The sequence below is a fragment of the Molossus molossus genome, unplaced genomic scaffold, assembly GCF_014108415.1.
Source record: "Molossus molossus isolate mMolMol1 unplaced genomic scaffold, mMolMol1.p scaffold_m16_p_14, whole genome shotgun sequence".
NCBI classification, from domain to species: domain Eukaryota; kingdom Metazoa; phylum Chordata; class Mammalia; order Chiroptera; family Molossidae; genus Molossus; species Molossus molossus.
In genome coordinates this window covers 12,819,837-12,831,893 of record NW_023425349.1, presented here as the reverse complement: position 1 = coordinate 12,831,893, position 12,057 = coordinate 12,819,837, and the positions used below count along the sequence as shown (strand labels likewise).

Here is a 12,057-nt window from a genome sequence, read left to right as displayed (position 1 = left end):
CTGCGTCTCGTCACCTCCGAATCTCTCGGGCTGTCCCTCGTGGGGCAGAGATGGAGGGCAGGGTTTGTCCCAGCATCTGATGAGAAGCACCAGGGAGGCAATGGTGTCAGTTGGTGATTTGTGTGGCCTCCCCTCACAGACAGCTTCTGGGAGGCCCTGGGAGGGAAGGCCACCTACCGCACGTCCCCACGGCTGAAGGACAAGAAGATGGATGCCCACCCTCCTCGCCTCTTCGCCTGCTCCAACAAGATCGGACGATTCGTGGTGAGCCCCTGCTTTCCCTTGGGGAGGCATGTTTCAGGGAGTGGGGGCCCAGGGCAGCAGGGGCAGGGAGAAGCAGATCTGATGGCACAGCACAGAGGGAGGAGCCCCCTGCTGGCCAGAGCTGGCTCTGCAACTCAGTGATGGGGCGCCTGCCCCGGGGAGGGAAGAGGCCTGGATGTGCGCTTTCATTCACCTCTCTGTTCCTTCCCAGATCGAAGAGGTTCCTGGCGAGCTCATGCAGGAAGACCTGGCCACGGATGACGTCATGCTCCTGGACACCTGGGACCAGGTGGGTGAAGGACAGAAGGTGAAGGTCCTCTGGCCCGAGAGAGTGGGAGGACCTAGATTTCCAACTCTAAGGTAGTTGACAGAGGACTTAAAAGAGGCAGTGCCAGGTGTTTCTAGAAGAGTCCATGAGCTGCTGCAAGCCAGTTCGCCTTTCTGAGTCTTCACTTCCTCATCTGCAAAATGGGAGTGATGGTACCTACCTTGGTACTCCAACAAGGTGAGCTGCAGATCAATCCCCTTGCAAACCGCAGAGCACCATATAAATGCAAATTAGGTGACCGGCATCCTCTCCCAGGCCTTCCCAAGTGTGAACTCTTACTTTAATTTAAATCTGCTAGTAGAGAAAGTTGAACGGGTGTATCACATTTGAGCATAAATTGTCCCGGGTCACCCTAGAGGTTTAAAAAAAATTTTTTTTTCTTTGTTGATATTAGAGGGAGGAAGGGAGAGGGAGAGAGAGAGAAACATCGATGAGAGAGAACATCTATTGGCCACCTCCTGCATGCCCTTCACCAGGGATCAGGCTCACAACCTGGGCACGTGCCCTGACCAGGAATCGAACTGGTGACCTTTTGGTGCATGGGTCAACACTCAACCACTGAGCCACCCCGGCCGGGCCACCCAGAGGTTTTAACAAGGGCTCTGGGTCTCTCCGCTTCATCTCCTGGGGAAGCGGTTGTGTAGGACTTGGCACAGGAAATGCCAACCATGCATTCAGCCCGTACAGGGGTAGGCAAACGTAGGTCCGCAGTTGTTGGTATAGAAAAAGACATGAGGGTTACGATGATCACAGTAGCTTTATCAATTCCGTGTTTTGTGTACTCACAGCTGTAAACCTGTCTGTCCGCCCTGTATTAACCGAGCACCTGCTGTGTGGCAGACACTCTTCTAGGTGCTGGGGTGAGCAGTAAAGAAGGAAGACAGTTCTCCCCCACACAGGGCTCACATTCTCGTGGAGGTGGCTGTCGGTGTCCCTTGCTATCAAGCTGGCTTTCCCCAGAGTCGTCAGGGTTATAGACAGCAGCCACGCAGGCGTGGGACCCCCTCAGCACTCAGGGCTGCTTCTTGGGATCCCCAGTTGGAAGAACACCAAAATGTTGGCAGCTTGAGCCATGCCGCCACGGTCACCGATTACTCCACTGGCTGCTTAATCCGCTTGTCTGTTTATTCATTCACTCGGCCAACTTCTGTGAAGTGTCTTCTGGGCAAAATGCTGCAGCGCTGGGAATCCTGTGATGAGCAAAACAGACCCAGTGCCCGCCATGGAGGGGCCAGAGTAGTGGGGAACCCGTGTCATTAGAGGAGTAAGATGCTATTTTATTGTCTAATACTGTTCTATCAATGACAGGTGCCCTTTACACTATTTTAGATACACATGAAAATAGATGATACCTAAAAAGCAGCTGAATAGATGTTTTTGGGGGGTAAAACACTTATAAGAAGACTCAAAGTGGTGGTCATGGTAGCAAATTGTTTTCATTCCAAGCGAGGCCCATGTTGGCCCGGACACACAGAGGCGGGCACAGAGCAGGCTCTTTCTCAGTGAATATTTGTTGGATGAATGAAGCTATGAGCATACAATTTGGCCACTCACTCGTTGAACAGAAAAATGCCTGTAGGGGGATAATTCATGAACTTCTAGAGAGAGATCTCAAGCTCCAGGCACTGGGTTGGCAGTGTAATGAGTGAGGCAGGTTGGGTGGGGAGACACGAAGGACTGGTGGAGTCTGAGGCAAACTGGAACTTCCCATCTCAAGGGGGGCATCCTCTGCTCAGCCTCATCTACGTGAGGGTAAAGGCTCCTGGGTGCCAGGTCCCCCAGCTTTCCCAGAGAAGTTGGAAATCTAGATTTAATGTAATCAGCTGGCAATACGTTTGTCTGGAAAGACACTGCAGGCCAGCACGGCGTGATGAGTGGGCAAACAAGGCATGTTGGCAGGTCAGTGGGTGGCGACGTCTGTGTCAAACCCTAGTTGCCTGTGGGCTCTGCCAGCTGAGGGTTTGTCCAGAACCGCGCCCGGAACCTCCCTGGACTCCCCCTCCGGCGTGGGTTTGGCTGGCACCTCTCACGCACTTCATTTCACATCTCACCCCAGGTCTTTGTCTGGGTTGGAAAGGATTCTCAAGAAGAGGAGAAGACGGAAGCCTTGACCTCGGGTGAGGACCCAAGTCGGCCTGTGGGCCTGTTCCGTGTGGTGGGGCGGGAGCGGCTTCCCTACGAGCCTGGGAGTTCGTGACACTGAGGTGGCGGCTTCTTCATCTGTGGTCGGTCCCAGGGAGCCGTCCTGGGTGTGAGCCCGGCTCAGTTCCTGCAGGAAGCCTCAGGCCGCACCAGGGAGAGGAAGGAAAGGCGGCAGCTGCTCCAAGTGCCCAGAGTGCCCAGGACTGAGCTTGTCAGGGGTTAGGTGATGGGAAGCAGAACCCTGCCAGCTGAACGGACCTGATTTAGGAGCTGGGACCCCCAGAGCTGGTTCTTTTTTTGTTTTTTTTTAAATCCTCACCTGAGATATTTTTCCATTTTCATTTAGATAGAGAGGGAGGGAGAGAGACAGGGGGGGAGAGAGAAACATCGATGTGAGAGGGACACGTCAACTGGTTGCCTCCTGCACAACCCCAACCAGGGCTGGGGACGAATCACAACCAAGGTATGTGCTCTTGACCGGAATCGAACCTGTGACTCATTGGTCCACAGGCCGATGCTCTAACCGCTGAGCCAAACTAGCCAGGGCCCAGAGCTGGCACTTTAACACTTCCCACTAGGGGACAGCAAGAGAAAAGTGATCCAGGCTTTGGGAGGCAGGAAGTTAATCTGTAACCTGGTCCCCTCCCGGGTTCCAGGGCACGGTGGTGGAGGGAGCACGGGAGTGTCATTGCCTTAAAGGGACAGTGCTGTCCAGGGCAGAGACTGGGCATCAGGGACAGCAGGACGGAAAACCGACCGAGGTAACTCCTGCTCTGAACTGCCTCTCCCTGGAGAGGGAGGCACTGAGAATTTCTGGGTTTCCTCCCCCGCCTGTGTCTGCAGCTAAGCGGTACATCGAGACGGACCCAGCGAATCGCGATCGGCGGACCCCCATCACCGTGGTCAAGCAAGGCTTTGAGCCGCCCTCTTTCGTGGGCTGGTTCCTCGGCTGGGACGACAGCTACTGGTCTGTGGACCCCTTGGACAGGGCCATCGCTGAGCTGGCTGCCTGAGCAAGGGCAGGCCCCTCCCCTGTCCCTAGTCAGTGCCTTCTAGAACTGTCCATCCCTCAAAGAGACCTTATAGCAGGGCTGCCCTGATGTGTGTGTGTGGTTTTTTACAGTAGCCAAAAACAGTCCTGCAGAAATTCAGGGTCCTATCAAAATTGTCTCAAGTCTCTGTGCTTTGGGGGAATTGAATTCAATAAAAGCTTTTTTGACGTGTGTTAGCCTGCTGTGTGGCTCAGTACGTCCCGTAGTCACTCTGAGGATGCCCAGGGAGGGCCTCGCAGGTGCCTGGGTGCCAGTGGAGGAGCCCCTTGCACCCCGTGTGTTAATCCTGGTCCCTCAAGAAGCAGGTGCCAAGACGAGGTGAAAGCCCAGACTGTACTCGGTCACTGCCTGTGTAGAAGGGAACGGAACCGGGGCAGGCTGGAGAACCGGCAGACCCAGAGGCAAGTCCAACCCCAAGTGAGAAAGAGGGAGAGCAGCTTGGGTGGGAGCCTCGTGTGTGGCCAGGCAGTCCAGGGAGGTTCGGCAGAGCTACCGGGGAATCCTTGAGCTGAAGTGGAAAAAACAATTAATGGCGTGGTCCCATTTTTTTTTTTGTTCTGTGGTAAACTATATATAATATAATATATAGCATTGTGACCACTTGTAAGTGTACAATGCAGTGGCATTAAATACATTTATAATGTTGTGTAGCCACCCCTAAACCTTTGTCATCATCCCCAACATACAGTCTGTGTCCATTAAACAATACATTAAAAAATTTTTTTTTTCTTTATTGATTTTAGAGAGAGAGGAAGGGAGGGGGAGAGAGAGACAGAAACATCAACGAGAGAGAACATCGATTGGCCGCCTCCTGCATGCCCCCCACTGGGGATCAGGCCCACAACCCGGGCATGTGCCCTGACTGGGAATCAACTGCGACCTCTGGTGCCTGGGCCGATGTTCAACGTGAAACCACCGAGCCACACCGGCCGGGCAAACAATACTTTCTTATCCCCTGTTCCCCACCCATTCCCCTAGCCCCTGCTAACCTTTTTCTCCTTTGTGTCTCTGCATTGGTCTTTTCTGAGTGTCTCATATAAGTGGGATCATCTAATATTTGTCTGGCTTATTTTACTTAGCATAATGTTTTCAAGATTCATACATTTTGTAGCACATGTAAAATGTTTATTCTTTTTTTGTGACTGAGCAATATTCCATTGACTGTATCTGGGTTTGCCCCTCTTCCCAAAAGAAGACATTAGGCCTCTTCGCTTTTACAACAGATCAACATTAGTATGGTAACAGCTTTTATGTAAAAAATCTTCGGATTTCCTTTGGTTAACAAAAACGGGCACTAACGCAGGTCTTGCATTAAAGCGAGGTGGTGTAACTTGAACTTTTGTAAAGCAGAGGCTACTCTTTGCTTTTTGCAATTTCGGCTTATGAAAGGTTTCATAGCAATGCCCTGATTCCGGACAGCGGGGTGAACCTGTGTACCTCATTTTGTTTTTTCCACCGATGGACAGTTGGGACCTTTCCTCTTCTGGCTATTGTGAGCCATGCGGCTGTGAACATCACATACAAATATCTTTTCAATGCAGAGGTGTTGTTAAGCCAAAGTCGAGTCAGCCGGCAGAGGAGGTCTGTGTCTCCCAGGAGCCGTGTGTCCTGTCGCCCCCGCACACTTCGTCATTGCGAGGCGTGGCCTTGGAGCACTTGTGGGGATGGAATTCAAAGCCAGCAGCTGGGGCTCAGCCCTGTAGTAGAAAGTTGGCCAGGTGCATTCTCATGGCCACCACACCCTGTAATACCTGCCTAGACCGTCTTTGCTTCCTCTGGTTCCCCAGGTCACCCCGGAGCTCTTTGGAGAAATCTCTGCTGCTGCAGCTGCTACCACAGGAGGTGCCCTGGAGGCTCCCAAAATGTGCAGCCTTTGGGGGGGTTGGAGAGGGACTTCCTCTGTGGCCCACATGGTCCCCTGGGCCCTGACTCTGCTCGTGCCCAGATTGTCACGAAGTCCCTCTTAGACATTTCCGTGACCTTGTGCTTCTACGCCTTTTCCTCTTGGTGGTTCCAAACCTATGGAACCGGCAAGTACAGACAGAACTATGAGGGAGAATGTCACCCTCAGGGCAGACAGCAGATTGGTGTGGCTGGAGCAGGAGGGAGGGCTTGGACTCTCCGCTGAGAGTTTGTGAAGGGCCTTGAATGCCGCGCTAAGGTTTGGAATTGATCATGTAATGCCTGCCTGCCCGCCTCGCCTACCCCAAGGGTCCAAGGGTTGCTTTCCTGGTCACAGCAATCCACTCGATAAATGCAAAGTTCTGGAACAAAAGCTGCATTTACCACCTGGGGCTTCTAGGGCCTTCGCTAGAGGCAGGTGGCGGCTGTCTCTACAGTCAGCTTGTGGGCGGGTGTGTGTGGGAGCAGGTGCACCAGAGGGAGAAATGGCAGATGGACTGCTATAGCCTCTCCGCTTTCTCTGGCCCTTGAAGAGCACGAACTAAAGCCAAGACAGGTAGCCCAGGGTGTGAGGATCTGCGGTGCCTCTTCTGAGGAGTGAGAACCACATACACTGAACACAGGAAGAAACAAAGACAGTGGGAAGGGTGCACTTCATCGTGTACAGCACTGGAGGGGCGGTGGCTTGGGGCGCATGCTGGCTCTCTCGTCCTCGCTTCCTCCCTCCCAGGGCTACGAGTCCACAAGGCAGAAAAGCAGAGATTGTTTCGTGTCTGGAGTCAGAGAAACTCACGGAACAGAAAGCATTGTTACTCTGAAGTCTGGGGGGAGATTTTCAGCCGGGATATGTGGTTATTGTCCCGATCTTCAGCGGTCAAGGGTGAGCCAACTCACAAAAGAGATAAAATTATTCTTTTCAAATTATAAATGCCACTTGAGTTCTATGTGAAAATGCTCCATATACATCGAGTAAACTGAGCCAGGAACTAGGATAGATGGTGGTCAAGGTTTTCTACAATGAGCTTGGAGACGGGCTGCAGGGAGGGGACACTCCGGCCAGGACTGACGGGCAATCCGGCTGAGGACAGCAATCCGGCTGAGGACGGCCTGGAAGGTGGCGCTGGGGGAGGAAGCAGCTGTTTTCAGACCTGTCTAGATTGATTCAGCCTCGAAGAGGAGTGATGGCAATGCCGCCAGCCGGAATTCCAGACCAGCGGGACGAGTGCCAGGTCGCTCAGGTCACAGGCCCGAGGGAAAGGGAAGGGGCCTCCTCGTACCACAGGGTAGGAAACTGTTGCAGAAGGGCTGACCGCTTCCTCTTTCAGCATCAACGTACATTATGGAAAAAGAGCAGGGAGGCAAATGAAAAGGACACAATCTCTATAGATATCCTAAGTTTCACAGCATCTTCACGAGCTCACTGGGCAGTATGTGCCCAACTGTGAACTCTCTATACTACTTAATAGATGGGGGGGTGACTGAGATAGTTGACAGTATACAACAGTTAACGGCATGCAGACAGTATAATGGTTTTCTGAAGATACTTATTTATTTTTTTAACAATTTTTCTTTATTGATTTTAGAGAGACAGGAAGGGAGAGGGAGAGAGACAGAGCATCAATGAGAGAGAACATCGACGGGCCGCCTCCTGCATGCCCCCCACTGGGGATCGGGCCCACAACCTGGGCATGTGTCCTGACCGGGAATCGAACCAGCTTGGTATATGGGTCGACGCTCAACCACTAAGCCACACCAGCCGGGCAAGATATGTATTTTAAAAAGTATTAGTCCTTAAGCTAATCAAGTGGCTACAAAAACAACTGTTTATAGAACTCAGAACAATTTATTTAAAAAATTAAAACTATTTAGGACCTGATACATGAAAATAGGCAAAAGTGAGAAAAAAGCACTTGGTGGCAGGTATTTAGCTGGTTTGAAGGACAGGCCACAGAGGAATCATTGACTTATAAAGAGCCTCAAAGAAGTTTAAAAAAAATCCACGTTATTTTAAAAGGACCTCTATAATAGTGGATTTAAGTCTTTCAAAGTTTAGGGTAATCATTTTCACTGATCTTGACCTTCCTCCAGAGCTGACAGGTACTAGCAAGAAAGTGCCTGGTTTCAAGTGAGGATTACTTTGAAACATGGTTTGGATTTAGAAAGTCAACGGATGTTATGAAATTGCTTTAAGATTCCCTGGAAGTAAGGCACACGTGGCCCGGAGAAGCTGGCTGTAGCCTGCGGACACTGCCTTCTGCCATGTGTCTGCCCACCCACGGGGGTCAGTGGCTGGTTTCCTTGGCCTGGCTCCTGAGAGAGGGTGTAGAAGGACTCAATGAAAGTAAAAAAAGAGGGATTTAACCTATTATATAATCTAAAAATATGAACTTTTAAATATTTAAGTTCTTTCACACACACAATATTTACAAGCTAACTCTCTTCATCGGTTGCTAGGATCCCTATACAGTCTAAGAATATCACACTCAACATATGGAAAAAGAAAGGGAGGGAGAACAGTCAAGGTCCGCACCCTGCTCTCTCCTTATGGGTTAAAGGCTAATTTGGTCCCCACTTCATCCTGGGAAGGGAAGAGCTCACCTCTGTACTGGCCTGTATGCTCACTGTTTTACCCCCATAATGCCTTGCAACATATCTATGGGCAGAGGGAAGATAATCGTGGAGTTCTTCTCGGCGGCAATGGTGGTCAGTGTCTGCAGGTACCGGAGCTGAAGGGCCGCAGGAGATTCAGTGATGACTATGGAGGCTTCTTTCAGGGCCCTGGACGCATTCATCTCTCCCTCAGCGGCAATGACCTGTGAACAGTGGAAGGAGAGGTCAAACGAGAGAGAACCGGGGTGTCAGGCAGTGATCACACAACTTCCCGGGGACTATGCCAGAACAGTCTGAGGGAGATCCACGTACAGATACTAGTTTCCATGTTCCTTTTCCTACAACTGAGAATGTGCCTGAGGTCGAGACATCCTTTTTTACAGTGTCTTTCTCCCATTTTTCAGGGCACCAAACAAAGAGAAAATTCACAATACTCTGTAGGGGTTGAGAAAGTGAATGACTTTAATGACTGGATACAGATCCCTTTGCAAGTCAGACAAATGTTCAATTCTTGGATTTTAAAGAAAGTAAAGAGGACCTTATGGAACTGAAAGTTGATAGATGATTAAAAATATTTTTTGGTGAAAGATCGCTTTATTATTTTTAGCACATAAATTCAGAGGCAATGCTAAGAATTGCATGACATTAAACAAAATTTCCATTTCCATCTATTTATTTAAATAAGGTTTCTTAGTCCTTATATCTATAAAAATGAAAAATAATAAAACTGATGCTGAATCTTGTCTCCCTCTAGCGATAAGTAATGGCCAGCTACATGGATTCATTTCTCATTCATCTTATTAAGGGAAGCATTTCTAATAAAAACTTAGGTATTTGGGAGAAATTCTGAAACATCAAGAGCCTTGTTTACAATCAGAGGAAATAAAAAAATAACTTTAACTTATATACGAAGGGTGTTGCAGTAGGGTAATAAAATAATTCATGACCGAATGGATGATACGAGGAAGAGTCTGTGGTGGCGGTGGAATGGATAAGCTCAGGGAGCAAAAGGAACCGTGAAAAACTCCTGATTGCTAAAAGAGTTTATTCACACATTTTTAAATAGATGATGAAGTCATTATGTTATTTAAATTTCACTAGATACATTTTTTAAAATGACGTTAGCAGTTTTATTTTAAAATACCAATATTTAAAACATGCCAGGAATTACTCACTTGGCAGGTATATACATTCAAGATGAGAACTTTCATTCTCTATTTAAAATGTGTGGTGAGACACACAGTTTTTCTAAATTCTTTTAGGGTTACGTGGGGGAAAAGTCTGAAGATCACTGGAGTGGTGGGGAGAGCAGGAGGATTGGACTTGGACGGACTTAAACTCAAATCCCACACCTACCCCTTACTAGCTGAATGTCCTCAGAAAGGTTATTTAACATAGTGAGCCTCAGTTTCTTCTTATTATTATTTTTTTGTTAATCCTCACCCAAGGATATTTTTTCCACTGATTTTTAGAGACAGTGGAAGGGAGCGGGGAATGGAAGAGGGGGCGAGAGGAACATCAATATGACAGAGACACATTGGTTGCCTCTTGCACTCGCCCTGACTAGGGCTGGGGATTGAACCTGCAACCCACATACGTGCCTCTGACTGGGAATTGAACCCTCAGCCCTTTGGTGTGTGGGCCAATGCTCTAACCACTGAGCATATAGGGCTCAGTTTCTTATTGTTAAAATGGAATAGCACCTACCTTATAGGAGGAAGACAGAGAAGGTATATTAAGTGTTGGTATATAAACAGAAGCTATTATATAGGAATGGCAAGTGACAAGTCAGGGCCTGATTTTTGGATCTACCAATGTCTTAATTCATAAAAGATTCAAAAGCCAAATCAGCCCTGGCTGGTGTGGCTCAGTCCTGTGCACCGAAAGGTTGCCAGTTCGATTCCCGGTCAAGGGCACATGCCCAGGTTGTGGGCTCGATTGTGCAGAAGGCAGCTGATTGATGTTGCGCTCTCACATCAGTGTTTCTCTCTCTCTCTCTAAAAACCAATAAACTATAAAACAAAATCTATATCATTTAAAAAAGTCAAATCAAGGCCGTTAGCTTTAATTCATAATTCTAGGAGAAGAGATGTAAAGATACCATAATCACCAAAATTGAAATTGCAGTTTCACTAGGTTGTTCTCATATGGATCTCAAAATCTTAATGGTTCATAATGCTCCTGCGAATATCAGAACTGGGAGCCAAGCTCCTATGAGCAGTGAAATGTCATTCACTTTCCAGTAAACTTTAGGGGCCTTGTAGGTGTCAAGGCCCATGCAGGAGCTAGGGCTAAACTTCCTCGCCTCCTTTAGCTCCTGGACATGGAAACAGGTCGCTTCACTGCAGCGTGACAAATGCTGCCAGGGATCTGCACAAGGCATGGTGCTGGCACCGACAGGAAAGCGCTTTCTGCTGAGGGTGATTTCGTGAGGTTACAGAAGTTCAATATCATAGCCAGGAAGCTTGTTGTTTGGACCAAGACGAGGGAGAGTACTTCAGGCAGAACATGAAAGGGTGCTGAGGGATAAAAAAGCTGGTGTATTCCAAATCCTCTGAGTGGCTGAATACTGCGTGAGGAAGAGGGGAAAGGTGGGGGGTGAGCAGGCAGGGTCTGGTGGGCTGGGCTGGGAGAAGGGCAGAGAAAGGTAATCTGTATTTTTGCATGCCACCCTCTCAATTAATAGATGAGTAGGCCCAGAAACAGGAACCAGAAAGCCCATGTTAAGCATTTTTCTGGGAGTTACGAAAAAGGAAATACGCGAGAATGCAAGCACAAAGAGAGTACATGTCAAGTCATCAGGAGCTGGTCTAAAAACTTTAAAGAGACTCAGCTAACATGCTGTAAAACTGGTAGGAGAATCTTTCCGCTTTCGTGACTGGCCCTTTCTCTCAAACTATGCGTGGGAGCACTTGTATGTCCATTCACTTTGTTGATAGTATTCCTTCACGGGAATAAACCACACTTATCCATTCAACTAGTGATGGACAAGGACGTAGTTTTTGGGCAATTACAAAGTTCTGCTGTGAATATTCTAGGACATGCCTTTTCATAAACAAACGAGTGCATTTCTGTTAGGTACATACTGCCAGTTTTACAAGGTGGTTGTACCAATCTATACCCTCACCCACAAAACATGAGTTCCAGTACCTCCCTTACCCACACTTCGTTCTTTACTTTCTTTCTAAAGCCATTCTGGTGGATGTCTAGTGTGGCATCTGCTTGTGATCTGAACTTCTGTTTCCCTGATTCCTAATGCACTTGAGGATTTTTGCTCTGAAATCTCTGAAATCTCTGGGCTCTCCTATCCTTTTCCTTTGCAATTTATTTGTTGAAGAAAAGGTGACCCCCTCCTGTTTTCCATGAGAACTTGAATATGTGGCCTTTGGGTGTTGCAAGGTTACCGTATTTCAGAGAAGGGCTGGATTCACGATAGTTCCATGTGTCAGCTAAAGACGGCCAGAGTCCCTGCCCGGGTCCGTGGGACTGCCTCCAGGCCAACCCTCCAGCCCGTACAAATGGGGACACAGTGATTTAGAAAGTTAACCAGCTTCCTTTAGCTCTCCTTGTTGTGATAGAAAGAAGATAGGAACTCCCTTTCCTAAGTGGGAGAACATTGCGGAGGGGGCTCTGTCCATCCTGGAACATCTCAGAGGAGGCAGTGAGGGGCAGAGGAGAAGTCTAGTTTCCACCGCCACTAACACACTGTGTGACCTTGAGAAAATCACTTAACTGTCCTCGGCTTCAGTTCTTTTAACC

General features: G+C 48.8%; 2 protein-coding genes across 9 annotated transcripts in view; one reads left to right on the top strand and one right to left on the bottom strand.

The window, feature by feature from the left end:
* GSN (gelsolin) overlaps positions 1–3,962 on the top strand; it is a 60,490-nt gene extending 56,528 nt beyond the window's left edge. For all 5 annotated transcript variants that reach the window (XM_036260655.1, XM_036260653.1, XM_036260656.1 and 2 more), the window contains 4 exons: positions 140–264; positions 476–553; positions 2,649–2,709; positions 3,578–3,962. In XM_036260655.1, coding sequence (XP_036116548.1) covers positions 140–264; positions 476–553; positions 2,649–2,709; positions 3,578–3,747 — 434 coding nt within the window. In that variant the 3' untranslated portion in view covers positions 3,748–3,962. The remainder of the gene's footprint in view (positions 1–139; positions 265–475; positions 554–2,648; positions 2,710–3,577) is intronic.
* Positions 3,963–7,428: 3,466 nt separating this feature from the next.
* The window catches only part of STOM (stomatin), a 29,447-nt gene continuing 24,818 nt past the window's right edge, over positions 7,429–12,057 (bottom strand). For 2 of the 4 annotated variants that reach the window (XM_036262013.1, XM_036262014.1), the window contains exon 7: positions 7,429–8,501. In XM_036262013.1, coding sequence (XP_036117906.1) covers positions 8,307–8,501 — 195 coding nt within the window. In that variant the 3' untranslated portion in view covers positions 7,429–8,306. The remainder of the gene's footprint in view (positions 8,502–12,057) is intronic. The other 2 variants (XM_036262015.1, XM_036262016.1) reach the window with 1 other exon arrangement.